This window comes from Oncorhynchus masou, chromosome 9 (assembly GCF_036934945.1).
Source record: "Oncorhynchus masou masou isolate Uvic2021 chromosome 9, UVic_Omas_1.1, whole genome shotgun sequence".
NCBI classification, from domain to species: Eukaryota; Metazoa; Chordata; class Actinopteri; order Salmoniformes; family Salmonidae; genus Oncorhynchus; species Oncorhynchus masou.
Window position 1 is genome coordinate 62412150 of NC_088220.1, and position 23222 is coordinate 62435371.

A 23222-nucleotide genomic window follows, 5' to 3' on the forward strand; every position below is an offset into this window, starting at 1 on the left:
AACATATATCTAAGTTTAACTTTCTTAATGACCCAGAAAATCAATAGTCATTTCTGGTTGCTTATAAAAGTTGTCTGGCTAATTCTTGATCCTGCTTTGAATTATACCCCTCTGGCCTGGCCAGGCTCATAATAAGGGTGTGTATTACAACCTGGATCTATACGTCTTGTTCTATTCTGTTCCGACACCACCACTGATCCTTACAATAGATTTCATATTGTTCACAGTTTCACCTGAAATAGTCTGGGATCTGGGAATCTGTTCAATGGTCATTTCAATACTTGATATTTAACTGTTGATTCTTGAAGAAAATGACTTAGGAATGCCTTATGAGGTTAGCACACATGTTTTCATCACAACCTAAAGAATTTGAAAGGCGTTAAACATTTCTCCAGCACCATCCCTCAGCTGAATACCAAAACATGTCTTGGGGATGTTGTTGGGTTGTTTTTCGAATCGCAGACTATACATTTAAAAAATGTGGGGTTCACCAAGGGTTCTTTGAAGAACCTTAAGGTTCAAGGCACTGAAAATTGCCCTTAAAATGTTATTTGAGGAACCTCCTTAGTTGGTGGGGGTTCTTGCAGGAACCGAGCTAACCAACTGAAACATTTAGATTTGAATTTGAAAGGACAGCAGGTGCAGGCACATAACTGATAAATGTAAAGGTCTCAATTTAAGGTAAGTGTTGTCCTTTGTATGATCTAAATTGATAGTTTTGTATGATGATACAATCTATCTTTTCATATTTGTGCAAATCTTTCTTAAACAGAAAATGAACAAAATAGAGTTAATAATATGTAGGCTATAAGAATATGTTGGCTGGCTGTATTGTGTGCAGATGACTGAGCTGCTCACTTTTGTATCTGTGTCTGCAGGTGTATAGATGAAGAGGCATACAAATGCAGTTCCCATTTATGCAGATGTTATGCAGATCACATTTACCATCCTCCTCCCTTACCTCGTCAATGAATATCCCACAGGCCTCTACATTATGGACAAGGTATGTGTAAGAAAACCATTATCAAAATAGTGTTTTTCATTCACATTCACCACAGAAAACAAGGTATGAATACTGTCATGTGCATTTTTTGTTAATCATCTGTATAAGTACAATTTTTTGGATTCACAGACTTCCCCCTCCCTACACCTCTGATGAATATAACAGGAAACCTGTTCGATCACTATGCACTGCTAAATCATTCTGGCTCTTTATACAGAGAACATCAACACATTAACATCAACACGCCAGAGGATATACCCAATGGACTTGGGGCTCTGCTGGGAGCTTACCTCATATTTGGATTTTTTTAATAATAATAAATAATAATATATCCCATTTAGCAGACGCTTTTGTCCAAAGCGACTTACAAGTCGGCTGGGGCCACTACTTTTTACATATGGGTGGTCCCAGCGGGAATCGAACCCACGACGCTTGGCGTTGCAAGCGCCATGCTCTACCGACTGAGCCACACAGGACCCTACTTTATTCTGCTTTGTCACTAAAATCATAAACACTGACAACTAAAACATTTATAATAATAGTGGAGTGGGCGTAGTTCAAAAATTGACCACAAAAGGTTATTCAAGGATCCTTTTAAAGGGTTCTTCAAAGAACTTATAGGGGTTCCCTCACAGTTTCAATTGGAAGAACCCTTAAAGGATACTCCAGGAATTTTTTATTTTTAGAGTGTAGCTTCAATGTTCTGGTATGCAGCTAATGGGGCATCTCTCTCAGAATAACGAGGTGTTTAGACAGGAACATGATAGGCAGTAAACTTCTGGCTGTGTTTTGGAGTGGGATAAAAGAAGGAAAGCATATACATGGCCTGTGTGGTTGGGCTTCAATCTCAGGCCTTGTTTGCTATTTTCATAGATTAAGTCAGTTGGAAGACAGAACACAGGAATGTAGGGAGGTTAATAGCAACAAGAAAAACACTGATATGTGGCAACTGTTGTTTATTAAAGATGGGTGTCAGGTACAGGCCGTGCTCTCTGTCTCTGACCGTCCTTAGGTGAGGCTATTGGCAGAGGGTCTGCTTGGATATCAAACCCCCAGGAGTGGACTTAATAAAGGGGCAATCAGCAGTTTCTACATCTATTTTTGGACATATTATTGAATTATATGTACCCATTGATTCTTGAAGAATATAACTTGTAAATGCCTTGTGAGCTTAATTTAACTGTCGTACCCCATCAGAACCCAAAATATAAGCTTGTTTCACTCCAATGTTTGTAAACAAAGTAAATATTAACAAACACTTTATGGCCTCAAAACATGGTTAAAACTATCATTTTCATATCATGGATGGTCAGTCCTTGCATCCATAGCTCTGTCTATGAATTTGAGAGTGGACCATCCCTCAGCTTTTTACCGAAACAATGGCAGGGAGTACTCTTTAGTATTGTTTCAACTGCTGATTGGACCTTTAAGACGTTTGTGAAACCACCACAAAATAGATCTAGAATGATTGGCTGTGTGTGGTCGGACCAAGATAAAGATGTTATGCTCACCTGCTTCATGATATCATTATCTGTTGGCTGTTAGCTGTTAGCTGTTTGTTTAACTTCCATTTACTGATGAAGATAGAGGAAGAAGACATATTGAGAAGTGGCTGGAAGTAGCTTCCGCAGATCAGTCACTTTGTTAGCCACACTTGGTTTATTGCACCAAAACGATAGTGCCTCATCTGCAAAGCAACACGCCATTGGAACCATACTGTAGATCTTAGCATGTGTTTTATTGTGGGAGCATGTGAGCCAACGGCAGTGTCTACGTTTCTGTTCCGACAGAGTAGACAGGACTGGACCCACAAAGGGGCCGTGTTGTTCCTTTCATGGTGGATGAATAAAGGAAGGCCTTTTCCCTGACAACTCCTGCAGACTAGCAACTTCTCTCTCTGTTCCATCCCTCACATAGCTCAGTATCGGTCATGTGATCCGCCAGGGTTTCGCTGTCCAGAGCCAGCAGAGAGAGAGAGAGAGACATCTAAACTGCATATGTAACACAGCAGGTACCACTAAACGTGATCAGTCTAATAATAGTCTCTCGCCACTTCTGAACTCCAATTTTATGACTTGTGCTTTGTTTACCATGTCTACATTACTTTCCTTAGTCCTTTCAATTTAATATGTTGCACTGACTGCTGTATAACCCCCAAACCAAATGTACTTTATGAGGCATAGAGATCTCCAGCCCACCATGGTAATACTGCTGAAATAACCCTGAGGTGGGATCAACGATTAACACCCTGCAAACACACTAAACTGCCTGTCTTATAAAGGAAAAGTAATCTGAACTTCATATGTAGCAGGTATCACTGAACATGGTCAGTCTAGTAATAGTCTCTCGCCAGCTCTACATATGTTGAAACTGAAGCTTTTGAGCATCACACTTCCAAGATATCCAACCCTCTTAGAAATATAAATTATATCCCATTATCCTAACTTTCATTTAGTAGGACCATCAGTCAGCCAACCAAAACAACGCAAATTACAAATACAGTGGTTTTGTTTTTCAACTGTATGAAATGTTGAACGCTTGTTGTAATTTCAAAAGGCTGCATTTGACTCAGTTGAAAAAGTAAATTGAATAGTCAACTGAAAAATATATAAACACTATGCATCAATAACCGTAGAGATGCTTATTCTATTCATATGCATATCTTAGCTTTTTAATGTACATGTTATCCCCCTATTTGGAGGAAATAATCTGAACAATGGACTGTATACTAGCTGAAACTGAAACTGTACAGTAGTTAATATCAATAGTTAATATCAATGTACAGTAGTTAATATCAATAGTTAATATCAATGTACAGTAGTTAATATCAATAGTTAATATCAATGTACAGTAGTTAATATCAATAGTTAATATCAATGTACAGTAGTTAATATCAATAGTTAATATCAATGTACAGTAGTTAATATCAATAGTTAATATCAATGGATCCAGTCATGGTGGCTACATGTCAAATGACTTGATAGATCTTTTGTCATAATGATATGTAGAGGAAGAGACTCAACAGTTGGCTGATAAAGTGCTGGTAAGGTGAGACTCCAGTCTCCAGGAACTTTTCTCTCCCATATTTACTATGAGATCCTAATCAATATTTCACATAGAGGCTTTTGTAAGGTGCTACAAGATGTGTTTTAAACATGAGACTGGAAGTCTTAAAGACACAGCCAGCATGCAGGAAACAGACTTGAAATTACTTATAGAAACAATTGGAAATTTCTATTTCCTTAATTGAAGATGACATATACTCTAGGCCTGCTGCTACTGATTATAATTCTACCTTTTCATTATTTCTTTCAGTCTTCTTTGTCCTTCTCTGCTGACATAACATTTGTCACCTGCACCTATGAGGTGATCTCTTGTTGGTACTTGTTTAGAGCTCTTGTGGTGAAGTTGCTGATTGGTGGCCGGTAACATGGCCTCTTGGATTGCATATCAGGCTACCTTTACACTGGCACATGTACTGATCCTTATCTCAGCATCCGTCACCTTCTCATTAGGTAAAAAAATGCATGACAAAACTGCTGAAGTCCAACAAATATATTGTTGATAGTGTGAATCTCTGTGTGCAGATGGTAATTCAATAAAACAAGAGAAAATATACAAAATTGATTATTGCTTTCTGAATGAATTCAGTAGAGATGCAAACCTTAATAAAACAACAACTACCTTTATTAAAAAGCAGGTGATGTGCAGTTAACACTGCAGGACTAACACACACATTAGCACTGTTCTGTATGGACACAGGTGCACAATGCCTCCATTACTCCTCATTGCCCCAAAACACTGAGGCCTTCAGTTTGTCTGCTCCCAAACTGTTCCCCATTCCCTCTGTGCACTGCTAGCCACACTCTGTTTAATACATCTGTCATCTGTCAGGAGTTCAGGTGACAGAATTCAGTACAGATACAGTATTCTGTATGTTAGTAGTATTTAGTATTTTATTTGGATACCAATTAGCTGCTGCCTAGGCAGCCGCTACTCTTGCTGGGGTCCAAACAGTTGAGTACATGACACAATCACACCCTTAACACTGATGATAGAACATCACCATCAAACAAATGCATCTCTCTCACAAATTATTTGGGGGAAAATGTACAACATTTCCCAACATACAAAAAATCCTACATAAAAAGAAACATAGTTCCTTAAAAAACAATGTGAACATACTGATTTTGTACTCTACTGTATTCTTGCAGTAAAAGAAACACCTTTCCACCTCTATCTTTTTGTGAAAGCATCAGTCAAATGTTGTCTTTTTAACAGTGTTCCTTAGTTTCTGAAGCCTAAGCGGTGCCTCATTTATATGAGCCAATAACATAGAGAAATGTCAATGAGAAGATAATGAATTAATATTCTACAAAGTATTATTTGATGTAGCGTAGTTGCCTGAAGCTAGGAAAATAATTCAATGTTAGTGATTTAATATATAAATGGACTCAATGACTAACATCTTAGAGACGAATATGCATTAAAGTACAAACATTATGTAAATAATTATATGAGGCTTGTGAATGTTTTTAAATGAGCTTGATATAGTTTCAATGAATATGCATAGCTCACCAATAATTCAACACTTAAAATTTTTTAATAATTAAAACATTTAATAACTACTGATCGTATTCTTAATTTCCTTTGTTCTCAACTAAACCCAAATGGAAAGTACATGATCCTTCTCAAATGTTTTCTTACACAGCCAGAACTTCTATGCTTTCCTTTCAGAAGAGATAATACAGAGACAAATACTGTACACACATAGACAAATCCAACAAAACAATGATAAAACACATCCCTTCATCACGGAGTCTCCTTCATTCATGAAGCCCTTTCTTAGACACACCATTAGAAACAGGTGTAGAATAACGTATTTGGTTGTTACATAAATAGTCCTTGTCCCATCCATTGTCCCATCACACATAGTCTTTTCTCTGGAACCCCGGCCCACCTGGGGCAGAGCCTGGGGCAGAGTATGCCATCTGTGAGGGCTTGTACTTCCTAGGGGGACAGGAGTAGCAGAGGAGGCTTCCCCCGAGGATCATGAGGGCTGAGGCCCCCCAGCCAATGTAGAGCGCTGCCCCTAACTCTCTGCGCTGTGCATCAGTCAGCAGCGGGTTGTAAAAGTCCCTGATGATAGTGTTGGCCGACCAGGACACTGGGATCAGCTGCATGACTCCTGACACGATGAAGAACACCCCAGAGATTATCATGACTTTAGCTTTGGATGCCTTGTCCTCGATGCAGTTGGTGCACTTGGCGCCGGCGATGGCGATGAGCACGGCCAGGATGGCCAGGAGGATGGAGATGACCGTGAGAGCCCTGGCGGCCTGGAGGTCCTGGGAGAGAGCCAGCATGGAGTCATAGACCTTACACTGCATCTGGCCTGTGCTCTGGACCACACAGGTCATCCACAGACCCTCCCAGATGATCTGAGCCGTGACGATGTTGCTGCCAATGAAGGCTGTTACTCGCCACATGGGCAGGGTGCAGGACACGATGGCAATGATCCATCCTAATATGCATAGAGCGATCCCCACTAACTCCAACCCTGCAGACATGGTGATAGTTCAGTTGTTGCTGGAGCTCCTTCTGTGTTCCGTTCAGTGCTCCGTGTTCCGTCACACCTGAGAGACCTGAGAGGATCTGTGAGAAAGAAGGAGACCAGACAGAGCCAGAGACAATAACACCAATTTATTTAGCCTGAGTACCTGTGAGTGTGTGATGTGTGATGTTCTGGTATCCTTTATATCCCAGATCAGCTGAAGGGAGGAGCCCTGGAAGATCCCCCCAAAAATGCTTATCTGTGACATCACAGTGTGGGATTAAAAGTAAAAAAACAATAGTGATTTTCAAAACCTGCAAGGAGTTTTCTAGCCAGAGGGAGGGTATTATTTTGCTCCCCACATCACTGCGAATCTCATAGTGTTTGGAAATCACTGTTTTTAAAATGTTTTAACTTTTGATGATGTCGTCATTGGGTAGAACCGATTAACCTTTTAAATAAATGCGCAGTTTTTACATAATGTGCAAAACATAATGAAAATGAGGTTGAAGAGTGGTGGAATTGCCCTTTACTCATTAATAGATTAGCACTAATCTAGTCTCCTCAGAGCAATCACTCTCTCACAACATTATTTGAAGCAGCTTGTAAAAGAAGAATGCCTGACCTCAGTTCCTTTACAATAATCTTGTTCACTCTATTTGATGTGGTCTAACGGCCATGTCTGTCTGTCACTGACTCCAGTGCCCTTGAATTCCTTACAACTGGAGTGTCTAATTATGGGTGGTGGTTTATGCCTAATTATGCCCCAGAAACTGGGATAATAGTCTTTCCCCCCAACATTTCATGACCCAGTGTTGATGACTCACTCTGACCTCCATCGTGCTATGAAACTGACCCATTGTTCTGGGGGTCATTTTGGAATGGCTGAATAGTGGGGGGCTGACAAAGGAAGGCTTCTTGTTATCTAAGGGCCAACAGATATGAGAGTCAGCCAGGTAGATAGCAGCTATGAAAGACAATCCATCTCAACACATCATTACCATAGATACCCAAGGATCAGTGAAGGAAAATGCCTGTTATATCCTGATCTGGGCAGAATGAATGACACGGAGGCAGTTAGCCTTAGCCTACGTCTTTTTTTGGCAGCAGATTCAAACATATTTTTTCTTATAAACTGCATAGCTAGTACCACCGGACTTAGTGCTCCCTTCTCATGTAGCAAAGCATTTACTAATGTTAATTAAATGTACTGTATAAAGTAACTTATTGCAACAATGTATTTTTCTGTCATCGGATTAAAATATTTTAAGAAAAATGCAAGTATTATGAAACAGTTTTTATTGTGAAATTGACACACTTTAAAACATCAAAATCATTCATATTTTCACACTTAACGAAAGATGCTAAACTGTCAGAATTTGGCACATTGTTATCCAACATATGCACAAGATAAGCTGTTATTAATTCAGTCTATAGAATATAAAATCTAACAATGCAGATGTTTTAATTAAACTCCTTTCAAATAGTAAGATTCCAAAACAATATTTACAACACCTATGCATGTTTTAAATAGGCATACAGTATGAAATGCAAGTACATCAAGTCCAGTTTGATGTTGTTTCTCTTCAACGGAGCACCATCAAAAATGATCCACTAAAAGCAGTATTTTCTTCATGTCAAAACATATAACAAAATAGTTTCAGTAGAAATCACCCCCATTTGATATGTTCTGGAATTCAAAGTTGGTATCAGATGTCCATCATCGACTGTGGGAAAAACGTGAGCAGAAAGCTGCTGCCAGATACGCAGGTCAGTTCAAACATAGTCTCTTTTGTCATAGCCGCTGGGGGCCACAGATCTGATTGGGGAGTACACCATCTGTGAGGGTGGCCCTGCATACCTCTTCTCAGGCTGTGGGGGGCAACTACAGCACAGGATCCCCCCCCCGATGAGGAGTAATGCGGCTGCTGCCCAGCCCAGGTAGAGAGCCCCTCCAATCTCCCTTTTCTGAGCCTCAGGAGTGATGGGACTATAGAAATCCATGATGATTCTGTTGGCTGACCAGGACACAGGGATCAGCTGGGTCAGGGATGCTACGATGAAGGCCACCCCGGCTGCGATCATCACCTGGGCCTTGGCCGTCTTGTCCTCAACACAGTTGGTACACTTAGCCCCCACCACGGCCACCAGCACCCCCATGATGCCCACAACTATAGAGATGATTGTGAGGGCTCGGGCTGCCTGCAGGTCGGAGCTGAGGGCTAGCATGGAGTCGTAGACCTTACACTGCATTTGGCCCGTGCTCTGCACCATACAGGTCATCCAGATGCCCTCCCACATGGTCTGAGCTGTGATGATGTTGACCCCGATGAAAGCGGACACCCTCCACATGGGCATGGCGCAGGACACGATGCTTAATATCCAACCCAGGACAGCCAGGATCACTCCCAAGATCTCTAGTCCCAACACGGTCATTTTCTTGTTTTACCTTCCTTTGTAAGTAAGTCTACACGTGTCTTCACTCTCTTAACTGTCTCAACTTCACACACAAAAGGGTTTCACTGTCTGGGTTCTGCTTTTGTAATTCTCACCGTCTGTATATTCAGAGCTATCTTTATAGCACTCCACAAACTGAAGGTAGAGTCTCATGGGCATTGGCCAAGGAGGTTTTCAAATGTTTTTTCTTTTCTTTCTTCTCAACAAACCCCACGTGAACGGCTTGGCTGCACACATTAATGATTGAATGGTAGGGCCATGGTTGTTCCCCCACTGTTTGGGCTGAGGGGGAAAATCAATAAATGGCCAAAGTACCAATACTAAATAGTTAAAGGATAACGAACAGGTTAAGAATAGACAAGTTAATAGTTACACGTGGAGGAATTGGGAATAACATTTACAAATGTGTTCATTCAACAAGTGTCTACCAGTGTACAGTTATTTTCAGGTCAAAATAAATATTTAGCTCTCTATGGAGTGTTAACCTCTGTGTCTTACTGCTAACCCTGAGAGAGAGCTGATCTATGGCTGATCTGTGGCAGCCTACTGTATACAAGCACTATTGGCTAGTTTCCAACCCAAAATACCCTGATGAAGGCATAAGATGAATTGCATTGGTTTTAATAATCAATATATCTTTAAACAAACTTCCATTGACCTATAGAAAAAGTTGCTGAATATTGTTTCATCTGGTTTCCAACCCCATCAGCAGGGCTCTTTCTTGGATCCGTTTCTTTCAAAATGAACTGACCTGGGTCAGGAGCCAATGAATGCTCTCTCTGGTACCAGATAACATCATATTTGGAGGTAACGTTGCACAATGAATTAATGCAAATCTGCATTTGCTCATTGTTTCCCACTGCCATGATTCAGGAAACAGACAAGCCTGAATTTCATAGTAAATGATATCTTGTTTCTGACTGTCATTGAATATTGATGACAAAAAGTGAGAATAAGTTGTCTTTTGTCTTTGATTGGCTGACAGATTTAGGGATCAAAGTTAGAAACGTGTCTATCAGCTCAAGAAGTTCCACACACAGGCACTTTACTTGGTTATAGACGAGTACTTATACTCCACAAGTGAACAGATTGACTAGCACAATTGGAGGCTATGTTTGTTTGTACGACACTCAAACTTCCCTAGGAAGTACTTTAAGTCTATGCTATAAGAATGTCTTAAAAGTAGTTTCCCTTATCTTGTTCTTAGACTAGAATGTAAATAAAGCCATTGTCTTATCTTTAATAAATGGGAGGATTGTGAAAGAAATTGGTTCACCCTATGATTACAGTGCGGGTTACCTACACTCCTCCTTATCAAAATGGCTGCTTTTTGTCGTGCTCAGTTTCACTCTCCCAAATGAAACAAAAGGGTCAATGTTGCTACTCACTCACATTTGCATTGAAATCATAAACCGTATTGTGCGGGGTAGAGGGGCTGAGTTTTCTAGATTTCAGGTGATATGGACCTGCAGGCATTCCTGCCCCATATTTTGGTCTATTTCTTTAGACCCTGTGTCTTCGATGGGATGTCCTGTCCTGTCTCAGTGTTCTGTTGGTAGCCTGACCTTATTAAGCCAGATTTGTCCTTAAACGTAGGCAAGACTACCTCTCCTCACTCACATAACATTCCTGTGGTGACATCCTCTGTGATAAGACCTTACTTTCAGATGTGAATGGCCCTGTTATAAGCCAATTAAGCAAAGAAAAAGAAGTTGCTTGTATACAAACATTAGTTAACGCAATGCATGATTTCCTCACATTATGAAATCAAGGGTGAACTTATCTTCATTTTGTATCACCATGTGCAAGAAAATTCTGAGTGTGCAAAAATGACTTAAGGTTAAATGGAAATGTTATTATTTATTTTTTTAAACTAAATTAAAATTTTCATGATCTACATCGTCATCACTGAGTAACATTCATGTGAAATTTAGTACAAAAAATATTTCCGAACAGCAAAACATGAATAAGATATTTCTCTAATCCTACCATCTACATTTACTTGAATTGTCTATAAATGCATGTCTCCAACTCTACAGAAATCATATATGTAAAACACAATCTAGCATTAATCGCCAATCGTTCATACTGCATTTATTCTTCGCCAACCTAGTCAGGAAAGGGGGGACGCTAACACTAGTTATCCCCTTAGTCCCATCAGTCTCAACGGGCTGTCTCTATACTAAAGCCATTGAACACACTCTCTCTCACACATAGTCCCTCCTCACATATCCATTGACAGACATGGGGTATTTGACCGCAGAGTAGTTCATCACCCTGTTGGGTCCAGACCCAGCCCCGCTAACACCCTGGGGTGCTTTCAGGGGACAGGAGCAGCAGAGCAGAGCTCCCCCTAGGAGAAGCAGACAGGAGGCAGCCCATCCAAAATACAGTGAGTTCCCAAACTCCCTCTTCCCCGTTTCCTCCAGCATCGGGTCGTAGAAATCCAAGACGATGGTGTTAGCCGTCCACGATACGGCCGTCAGCAGCAACAGCCCCGCCACGATGAAGGTCACTCCGGCCCCCAGCACCATGCGAGGCTTGCTGCCTGTGTCTGAGCTGCAGTTGGTGCACTTGGCCCCGGCTACTGACAGGCCGATGCCCATGATGCACAGCACCATAGAGACGATGACCAGGGCACGGGCTGCCTGTAGGTCCACAGGGAGTCCAAGCATGGAGTCGTGGACTTTGCAGTGCATCTGGCCCGTGCTCTGGACAGAACAGTTCATCCACAGGCCCTCCCAGATCACTTGAGAGATGACGATGTTCTGGCCAATGTAGGCAGCTACTCTCCACATTGGCAGGCCACAAGCCACCATGACCCCTAGCCAGCCTGACACACAAAGGATCATACCTAGGATCTCCAGGCCGGCCGAGGCCATCTCTGGAACTGGTCTCTCCCTGTCCCTAGGTGCTCTGGTGCTGGTCTGTGGCTGTCGTCTCTCTTTGTCCTTGGTGCTTTGATCTGGGGCAGTGGTCTGTCCCTGATTCTGGGCTGTCGTAGTCTCCCCTTGTCCCCTGGTGCTGGGCTGTTGTCTCTCTGGGTCCCTTAGTTCTCTGGGCTGGTGTTGGGCTGCAGCAGTCACTCCCTATCCCTAGGTCTCTCAGGTCTGGTCTGGATAGAAGGTGCTCTGTCTCAGAGCACAGCCCTCTAAAGACGATATCAGATCTCCTTGGCTCAGAATGCCCTGGATAATACTTAGTCAGTTATCAAGAGTGGGGGAAAGAGAAGAAGAGTGGGATAAACCGATTATTCCTTTCTTTATACTGCTAAGAAGACTGTAAGGTGGAGTCAGTTTACATTCAAATAACACCAAACGCTGAATCACCGTCTCTGCAAACGAGAGAAAATTACAGGCTTTGTTCAGTCAGTTAGACAGACACATTATACCTCTTGGGTAAAACTGCTCTGTTCAGAACAGGCCTGGCACTGAACATGTGTCTCTGAACATGTGCATGTTTTGTTCAATAAAGTTTGTCTTAAACCATAAAGAAACATGTGACCTAAACAGGAAAAACTCTAATGGCCCTATCATCGTTTGCCCTTGTTTGTTAGCGTGCTCACTCAAGTTGTAATGGATGTCCTCTGGATGTAAATAAAATGATAAAGGGTGGCTCTGTACACTTCACTTAACAGACAAACAACTGTCCTTTCCTGGTAGGGTTGTTAGGGTTGGCTGGGCAGCTCTATGTGATCTATCGCCCATTATAGGCCCTTGTCTCACTAACAGGGGTCATCATTGGGGTCATAGGTCAAAACAGGGGTCATTGCTTTCTCATACCACCCACCTGATAGTGAAATCAACACCCAAGAACACGTACCATCTCACTTGGATGATCTCCACTACAGGTTGTTGGAAGGCTAGAACATTATCATCACTGAATCATCACTGAATTACCAAATACCTTATGAACTCTCTGTTTTTTGTGAGATGCAGAATGTCCTATTCAGATCAGAACGGGGAGGTTGCAGCCAGAGTTGTTTATGGGTGTGTATAATGTTTTTACAGCCAGAGGGAGCAACGTGAAGTACTGGTACAGTTAAACTGTACTGAACATTATCATCCCGTGAGTGTCTTACTGAATAGCTGTCTGTCTGTCGAAATGGTCCAAAGAGGATCTGGTTTACACCGGATCTCAGGTTGACCCTATTGCAGTTTTGCCTCCAGCACATTGTATAAAGCTCATTAAATGTGGTGTTAAATGCAAACTACAAAAAAAAATTAAAAAGTGTCAACTAAACATTCAAAGATCTCAGTGGTTACTTCCTAATACGAAGGGGAACTGAGGGGTAAAAAGAGACAATTGATCTCCGTTTACTGAAGACTTCAGTGCTGTGTGAGGATAAGCCTCAATAACACAAGCCTTGTCATGAAGACTGAAGCTATGATTAAGTTCAACATAATTATGCTGTATATATTAGCTCCTGTTACTGTAGTTACTATAATATTTGCAAACAAAATATGTGTGAGCAGCTTTGTGACTCAAAATGAATCAGAAATGCATAGTTTCGTTGTTGCAAAATGCCTATTTTCCTAACAATTGGCAGCAGCCTTGTACCAGTCTGTGGTAGCGTTAGGGAGACTGGCTATAATCCTAGACCCATATTACAATACAAAAAAACGTGTCCAGGAACACCTAGAGAAGGCTCCCCATAGACAGAACACCTCCTGGAAACTGGTCTAACCTGCTCCCGTTCCCACGGCAGGTGAACAACTGGGAAGTGTTTGTGCTTGTTTCCTTTCCAGGGAGAACTCTTACCAAATACCTGCTTCAAACCTGATGACTCCCTAAATTATACCAATAGTAAACATTTAATTTCAACAGAAATAAATGTGTTGGTTAGTCGCACCTAAATGGTCAGAAAATAACTTGTATCCTAGAGTACCGGATCTCAAACAATTGCATAGTCATAGTCAACAGCTAACTTCCTCCACCACATGGTGTCTCCTTCAGTTGCAGTCTGTTAGGGAAGGTTGCACCAACATGGATTAACTCCTAAACTGGGTTAAATCAAGGTTTATCTATGAATCTTGTTGCACCAAATCTTTAACCTAGTTTTAAATTAATCCTAGTTAAACCTAAGTGTGGGTTGCACCAACATGGTTAAATTAATCTAGGATTAGAGCTGATCTAGATTTTGTAAATCTAGTTCTATAATTAATTGGAGATGTATTGCACCACTTCATTTTAAATCTGGATCAGTAAAACTATGATTAACGTTTTTAAACTATGATTAGTGACATGGTACACCAATATGAGAGGTATTTTGTGAGTTGAAACGAAGTAGCTGGCCTACTTGACAAATGAGGCCACAAAGTTGATGTTCCTTATAAAATAATAACTGTGTAGCCCTGCTGCAATCCCATCGTGAAAGGTTCTCATGGGTTGGCCACCAGGATTGGGAATGTGTGTAGTCTATTGCCCCTAGTACACCTGGGAAAATCTAGCTCTTCTGTAAAATCCAGCTGCCGTTTCCTCTGTAGTATTGAACCTTATGTACCGATTCTTCAGAGCGGCAATAGCACTGGACATGGACTACAATCCTACAGACGGTTGACTTGTGGAGTCAAATAAGATCCCCATCCACCATCTGGAGCTGAAGTAGTTAGGGTTCAGCCGTGTTCCCATCACTCCCATGCTTAATGGTTGTGTAACGATCATCATATGAAGGAGTGGACCAAAACGCAGTGTGGTAAGTGTTCATGGAAAATGTAATACTCAAAACACTCAAACACTCAAACAAACAAACAAACAAACAAACAAACAAACAAACAAACAAACAAACAAACAAACAAACAAACAAACAAACAAACAAACAAACAAACAAAAGCCCGAAACAGTCCTGTCAAGTGCAGACACTAAACAGAAAACAACTACCCACAAAACCCAAACGAAAAAGGACAACTTATATATGATCCCCAATCAGAGACAATGATAGACAGCTGCTTGGGAACTACACCAACATAGAAATAAAGAAACTAGAATGCCCACCCTAGTCACACCCTGGTCTAACCAAAATAGAGAATAAAAACCTCTCTATGGCCAGGGCGTGACAGGTTGGCCCAGCCTTTCTTTCCAGTTGCATTACAGAGTCCTTGGAGAAGCGGTAACTCCGTGAAAACTGATCACTATCATAAAACTCAATAGGATTCAACCTGTCTCTAATTATTCTCAGAGGAACTCTGTCACTTTCGTCTCTGCACAGTAGATATGCTGCCATTTTATCAGTTAAGCAAACTCAAGTGGCAGTTTAGAATTAAATTCTAATCTAAATGTATTTTCATTTTTTTTTTAAATTGAGCAACAGGCTTAAAAGTAATCTTGGTTTAAAGTGAAAACTAAACTTAGATTAGAGGAAGGATTTAATTTAACTAGGATTAATTTAGAACTAGGTTAAAGATTTGGTGCAACAAGATTCATAGATAAACTTTGATTTAACCCAGTTTAGGAGATAATCCATGTTGGTGCAACCTTCCCTAACAGACTGCAACTGAAGGAGACACCATGTGGTGGAGGAAGTTAGCTGTTGACTATGACTATGCAGTTGTTTGAGACCCGGTACTCTAGGATACAAGTTATTTTCTGACCATTTAGGTGCGACTAACCAACTCATTTATTTCTGTGGAAATTAAATGTTTACTATTGGTATAATTTAGGGAGTCATCAGGTTTGAAGCAGGTATTTGGTAAGAGTTCTCCCTGGAAAGGGAACAAGCACAAACACTTCCCAGTTGTTCACCTGCCATGGGAACAGGAGCAGGTTAGACCAGTTTCCAGGGTTACAGGTGCCTGGCTAGCTCACTACCTCCTGCCCATGTATAGATACACTACACTATACACACCAGGCAGCTGCCTGCCTTACATTAATAACTAACAATTATAAACTGGATGGTTCGAGCCCTGAATGCTGATTGGCTGACAGCCGTGGTATATCAGACTGTATACCATGTGTATGACAAAACATGTATTTTTACTGTTCTAATTACGTTGGTGACCAATAAGGCACCACGGGGGTTTGTGATATATGGCCAATATACCACAGCTAAGGGCTGTGTCCAGGCACTCCACGCTGCATTGCACATAAGAACAGCCCTTAGCCGCGGTATATTGGCCATATACCACACCTCCTCTGGCCTTATTGCTTAAGTAGAGACTTGCGTTCTGGGAACAGGTAACTACGAGCGGGAGGAAGGGAGAGTGGAAGGTACACTGTTAGAAAACAGGGTTCCAAAAGGGTTCTCTGGCTGTCCCTATAGGATAATTATTGTTGGTTCCAAGTAGAACTCTTTTGGGTTCCAAGTAGAGCCCTCTGTGGAAAGGGTTCTTCAAAAGGTTCTCCTATGGGGACAGCTGAAGAGTGTCGGGAGTGTAGGAAGGGAAATTCTTCAATTTTAAACTTTATTTTGTGACTCTTTTTCTTCTAGTATCTGAAATAATGAAACAACCAAAAGTAAACAGAGAGAGAACTTTGGGAGAAATGTACTTCTCTGACGTTCCTGTACTCTAGTACATTCACAGTTAAGGTAAGGTTCCAGAAAATAAATAACAGAAAATCCCTGGAGGCGGAATTCCTCTCTGTCCCTGTCACTCCCTACCTATTGCACAATCCAGGCTGTAACGGTTGGTGTCTCTGGTGCCACACTACGGCACATCTCTCAGCATTAAAAATAATAATTTAAAAAGTGATCACTGCCTCTAAATTGATCCCTTATTAAAAAATATGAAATTACAGGGGGATACATTCAGCATGTGAGTTTAAAGGAACTTGTGAGTTGACTGTGTCTGGATGATAGTCACCTAAATCTTCTGAGAATTATAAAGATTCTCATGATAAATAAAGTATTATAACAACTCTTATTACACCTGAATCCACTTTGATTTCATTTACATGTCTTGATGCATGTCAGTCCAGAACCACATGAGTCATTGAATGTCCCGTGCTTCTAATGGTTTCTAGGTAACGTGAGATCTTTGTTGCATGCTTGGTTAATCCACTGAAACTGTGACTCCGTCCCCTTGAGCATGACTCTTGGGCACGGAATAATACATCATAGATAACACACAACAACCTACCCCTAACTCCTGCCCAACCACCCACACAGATACACACACAGGTATCCGTATTTGTAGGAGAACATCACACATCCCAGTTTTATCAACCATTACACTGATACCAAATTCTCCCATAGTAGCATCAGGGGGGTGCAACATGCCTTCTAACCTTTAGTTCACACCCACAACAATAACAATATCTGAACATAGTACTTGTGAGCCTCTATATAAGCTAATTCACACTTTTAAGAATTATAAATGTGTGGTTGGGTGATACCACCTAGTATTATATAAAATAAGCCTTGATCTCTGAATCCCTCATTCAAAAAGATACAGTAACAATGTTTGACTATCCAACCCCAGGAGTTACAGTTCTATGAGCACTACACTTAGGGTGTGTTTACACAGGCAGCCGAAGTCTGATGTTTTTATAATTGGTCTTTTGACCAATCAGAACAGTTCTGAAAAATATCTGATGTGAAAAGATCTGATGTGATTGGTCAAAATACCAATTTGTGGAAAAAAATATCAGAATTGGGCTGCCTGTGTAAACACAGCCATAGTGACCCAGCCAGTTTACTCGGTTGTACTTTTATAATCCAAAACCAGCATCCGTTAGAGTGTGTGAGGCCCAGGCATGAGGCCCCGGCCTGCCCTCTGTTCCTGTTGACACTTGTCATGTATTACCCCCCCCCCCCCCCCAAGACTTACACACAGGTGGATTGAACTACCTGTAATGTGAAATAACTTAGCTTTAGTGCCAAACTGTTTCATTCACAGTGGCAATTTTCTACTTAATCTGCGACATCACTGTAAAAACCGCTGGAATTTACCTCAAAAACTATTTTCACATGCCAAAATGAGTTAACTTCAAGCACATTTTCAGCACTTTCTGTGGTGTGAAAGGTACAGGTTTAGACCAGGGCTGTTAAATTCCGGTTCTGGAGGGCCGAAATAGTTCTGTTTTGGTAGTTAATTGCTCTCACCTGGTGTCCCAGGTCTTAACTAGTCTCTTATTAGAAGGAGAGGATGAAACCAGAAGTGTTTTGGCCATCCAGGACCGACATTGAACAACCCTGGTTTAGACAAGAGTAGTAGTTGTTTTTGTGTCTTTGTGACCAACGTCATGTGATCCTGGGAGTAGTGTGTGCCCATTATTTTCACTGCATGTGTCTCAACAAGCCTTTATTTGTCACACCCAGAACAACAATAACAATGTCTGGAAATACTACTATTCTGTTTCAGCTGCCTCTTTATTAGGAGTTCCACAACAATAAGATCAACGTTACACCATAGAACCAGATGTATGCTGTTTGAAGCAGTACAGCTGATGTTTGAGTGTTTGACTACATGATCTGGTGTAGGATTCCTGATCCTAAAATAGTGGACCCTCTGAGGCCTATCTGATTCCCAGTGCTGGGAGTATAATCTCAGTTTGAAGGCGATACGCTCCAAAACAATCTCTCCTCCTCAATGCGTAGTACCTGAGTGTGGTACTCAATCTCCTTGGGTTGCTCCATGCCAGGGTATCTTTAACGTGCTACCTGCCTGGGTTAAATAGAGGCATTGTTCCTAAAGGTAATTTTAGCTCGCTAACAGTGGCCTCTTTCATGTATGGAAACAATCTGTATCTCTCTCTCTTTTCCCCCCCCATTCTCTTTACAGTCCGACAACTGTGATCACCTTGGTGTTGTTTGTGGCACGTTGAAGACAGACCCGTCCACAGAACTAACCAGTCAAACTCCTCGTCCGTCAAAGCAGACACGTCCTCCAGGCAAACGGAAGAACGACAGTCTATAGCCCTCCAACCCCCAAGGACTGACGTCACCATGCAAGGTCAGCTTTCAAGTATTCTTTTTTTGTCTTGCCTCTTTACAAAATGGTGGATGAACTGAATGACTTGCCAGCTGTGAATCTATCAACTGCTTAGGTGACATAAATAATGATTTGATTGGTTGGTTGATTGATACTTTAACAGACATGGCTGAAGGGGACTTCACTTTTTCTCTCTTGAGAATGAGTAGAGTAACTGGACAATCGTTCACTGACTCAATACGCTATTGTTCTGGTGCGGGATCGCCCCCAAAATGTTTAATTACGCCATCATTTCTAAATCAACGTTTGTACCGACAGATGTAGCCTATTGAATATTATTATAGAATATGCTAAATGCATCCTCCAAAGGCAACGTCAGCCTATGCCCACACACAAGGCAACGTCAGCCTATGCCCACACACAAGGCAACGTCAGCCTATGCCCACACACAAGGCAACGTCAGCCTATGCCCACACACAAGGCAACGTCAGGCTATGCCCACACACAAGGCAACGTCAGCCTATGCCCACACACAAGGCAACGTCAGCCTATGCCCACACACAAGGCAACGTCAGCCTATGCCCACACACAAGGCAACGTCAGCCTATGCCCACACACAAGGCAACGTCAGCCTATGCCCACACACAAGGCAACGTCAGCCTATGCCCACACACAAGGCAACGTCTGCCTATGCCCACACACAAGGCAACGTCAGCCTATGCCCACACACAAGGCAACGTCAGCCTATGCCCACACACAAGGCAACGTCAGCCTATGCCCACACACAAGGCAACGTCAGCCTATGCCCACACACAAGGCAACGTCAGCCTATGCCCACACACAAGGCAACGTCAGCCTATGCCCACACACAAGGCAACGTCAGCCTATGCCCACACACAAGGCAACGTCAGCCTATGCCCACACACAAGGCAACGTCAGCCTATGCCCACACACAAGGCAACGTCTGCCTATGCCCACACACAAGGCAACGTCAGCCTATGCCCACACACAAGGCAACGTCAGCCTATGCCCACACACAAGGCAACGTCAGCCTATGCCCACACACAAGGCAACGTCAGCCTATGCCCACACACAAGGCAACGTCAGCCTATGCCCACACACAATAACATTTTTATTTTTTTATACCCTCAAACACTACGTTAGGCTTACCTCATTTCAAAATAGGCCATCATCACTGTCAATCATGAATGATCATTTTCACATTTTACCGGTGAAATGTCCAAGCTGCATCTGCAAGCTCTCAATCAGTTTCATGGGAATATGCATTTACATTTTCTTGAATTACTGTTTTGTGAGTGAATTAGAACAGAGGGTGTTAACAAACAATTAGTCTTTCTTGCATTTTGTTTCAATCAAAGCATACTGTAAATCCTGCCTAGTGGCATCCACTGTTGAGTTTTGGCTGCATGAGAAAAGAAATGTGATTATTCAGCTTCAGCTAACCATCCTAAAATCTCACTACAAATGAGGTGTTAAAGACCTACAATTCTATGCTACTATATTCGAGTATGTTATTTAAAATACTAATTCATCATTATGTGATCTGGCTAGTAATTGATTCAACTTAATCATTTTCAATAAATATTTTTACTAGCTCCGTGTATTCTCAAATTGAAAAAAGTGAGGGAGCGCTGCTTCCTTGTGCTCCTGCAGCCCTACACCCCTGCTGAAATTAAACTTTAGTTTTAGTAGTTGTACCGTTTCTGTAAGGGAAAAGAGATTATCCCTTGGAAAGGGAACATGTCTTCATTATTTTGACAATGTCACAAGCCTGGGAAACCAAAGAGCACCTTACATATTTACTGTTTACTGCTTCTAACATATTCTATGTGAGGGATTGTAAAGTCAAGCAGGAAAATAATAAGTTACAGTAGGCCTATGTATTCAAGGGGATCTGTAGGATGATACATTGGTTTTTCACATAACTAAATAAGTGAATATCTTGATGTAATCTGGCATTGTTTCAAGTCAATACGATCTGATGGGAGTCCCAGAGCTGCAAAGGTTAGCCATTGAGTCAAAGGTGAAGAGTGAATGTCAAGTAATAGATATCCAAAATAAAATAACATTTAGTTAAAACTCTATAATCTTCAGCTCTATATAGAGCCAACCCTTTCATTTGAGCAATTATAGGGCTCTGTTCATATTAAGAGGAAAGAGGTTGGAACTAATTTCAAAATAATTGTGTAAATGTCAGATTATAATTATACCTGTCTAATTTTGATATTTGAGTTTGATGTAAAAGTAGAAAATCCTTATTCACAGATTTTCTCAGACATGAACAGATGTGTTTCTATGAGTTTCATTCCACAGTGTCGTGTCAGCATGAAACTGGCAAGGAGGGAATACTGATATCCTGATACTGACTTTATATTTTAAGGGTGTTGACACACACGGTTCCCCTTTAGTTTGGCTAAAACTGTTTGAACAATGGTGAGTCACAATGAGACTGTTCCACTTGTACCATTTAACTGACAAGAGAAGACAAAAAAACGGAATTACGACATATGCCTTGAGGGAGAAGCAGCAAGTCATGTCAAAGGTGTGTTGGAACGTTTGTGTGCCAAGCCCCTTCCAAGTCAGGTGTATAAAAGCACATGCTCCCAGTATGGCTTAAACAATGACACTTGGATATTTTTCAAGCAAGACACACCAAGCAACTGATTTCTAAGAAGACACTCATTTTTGGCAGTTTTCCTTCATCGACTCCTCCAGGACTTAAAGAAGAAGAAAAGATGGCATCTGCTGGGTTTCAGATGTTGGGCATAGCCCTGGGCATCATTGGCTGGATCGGGGCCATCGTGGTCTGTGCTCTTCCTCAATGGAAGGTCACAGCCTTCATCGGCGAGAACATAATCACAGCCCAAACCACTTGGCAAGGCATCTGGATGAACTGTGTGGTCCAGAGTACAGGTCAGATGCAGTGTAAGGTATACGACTCCATGCTGGCACTACCCCAGGACCTCCAGGCCGCTCGTGCTCTCATCATCATCTCTATCATGATGGGCCTGGTGGGCATCCTGCTCGCCGTGGCCGGGGGCAAGTGCACCAACTGCGTGGAGGATGAGAGGGCCAAATCCAAAATAGGCGTGGGCTCGGGTGTAGTTTTCATCATCGCTGGCATCCTGTGTCTCATCCCCGTCTGCTGGTCGGCCAACACCATCATCAGGGACTTTTACAACCCCATGCTGATCAGCTCTCAGAAGATGGAGCTGGGGGCTGCGCTCTACATCGGATGGGGGGCCGCGGCCCTCATGATCATGGGAGGAGGGTTCCTCTGTGCCAACTGTCCCCCTAAAGAGGACAATTACCCCACTAAGTACTCAGCTGCCAGGTCCACAGCACCCAGGGACTATGTTTGAGTGGGAGAAACGCCCGAGAGAGAAAGAAGAGAAAGAAAAGCAAGAGAGATTATAAAAGACAGAACGAGACTCTGTATATTTATACAGGTGCCGTGCAGTGTGATCCTTACTGTCTCACATTGTGATTTTGTGATTGTTCGATCATGTTTGTATGATATCACAGCTTGTTTCCACTGCTAAATGACAAAATTCCAATGTATTTCATTAAAGACAGACTTCCAGACAGTGGCACTTGTATAAGTAAGAAATGACATGATGGCATGTAACGCACCCAGAAAAGGGTGTGGATGGACATTGTCAGCTAATACTCCTTCTGACGTATATTCACAATACGCAGAATGAATACGAACTAGCCAAAGCTATTATTTGAAAACATGTATAAAATATTTCAGAATGATCTGAATGGGTTTCCCATAACGCTTGCATTGAATGCATACATTTCATTCAACATTTTCACTAAATATATTTTTTAAATGTGTGTGATTCAGAAAATGTGAATTTCAATGGTGATAAAACTGTAAATAAATATTTTTGTTCAACTTCAAATGCACTGTCTCATGTTTTCTTTGACTGAACATGAGCAACAACCTTTTATCATATATCAAATGAATGAATCTTTATCCCTCAGCACGGTCATGCTTATTCTTAGCTCTTCAGCCACACCCCACACCAACCGTCAAACAGACTATTTCATTGAGAAATCAGAGTAGATAGATTAGACTACTATTTAGTAGACAATTTCACCTTAAGAGTAAACATCTCTATTCTCTTTTAAATATATACCATATATACCCTCCAGCCATGCTGAAATGTAGGCCTAACATTTCCTACAGTAGCCCAATTTGATAACACGCACCAAAATTGGTACATTTAACATAAGAGGAAGAAAAAACTGATTGATGGCTAGATAAGACCTGGGGTTGAGAAATGCTTTGCCTTTGGAATGGGACTGTTAC

The 23222-nt window shown here is 41.7% G+C and overlaps 3 protein-coding genes across 3 annotated transcripts; 1 reads left to right on the plus strand and 2 right to left on the minus strand.

The window, feature by feature from the left end:
* Window positions 1-4667: 4667 nt before the first annotated feature.
* On the minus strand, window positions 4668-9221 carry LOC135546413 (claudin-3-like). Its single transcript, XM_064974826.1, has 2 exons — window positions 8495-9221; window positions 4668-6563 (listed from the first exon to the last, which is right to left on the minus strand). Exons 1-2 carry the CDS (start codon window positions 8991-8993, stop codon window positions 5929-5931), a joined length of 1134 nt encoding a protein of 377 aa, XP_064830898.1. The 5' UTR covers window positions 8994-9221; the 3' UTR covers window positions 4668-5928.
* Window positions 9222-10866: 1645 nt separating this feature from the next.
* LOC135545281 (claudin-4-like) lies at window positions 10867-11899 on the minus strand. The gene has a single exon (XM_064972907.1). It carries the CDS (start codon window positions 11894-11896, stop codon window positions 11222-11224), a length of 675 nt encoding a protein of 224 aa, XP_064828979.1. The 5' UTR covers window positions 11897-11899; the 3' UTR covers window positions 10867-11221.
* Window positions 11900-21449: 9550 nt separating this feature from the next.
* Window positions 21450-22812, plus strand: LOC135546415 (claudin-4-like). The gene has a single exon (XM_064974827.1). The coding sequence runs from the start codon at window positions 21640-21642 to the stop codon at window positions 22264-22266; it is 627 nt and encodes a 208-aa protein (XP_064830899.1). The 5' UTR covers window positions 21450-21639; the 3' UTR covers window positions 22267-22812.
* The last annotated feature ends 410 nt before the right edge of the window (window positions 22813-23222 follow it).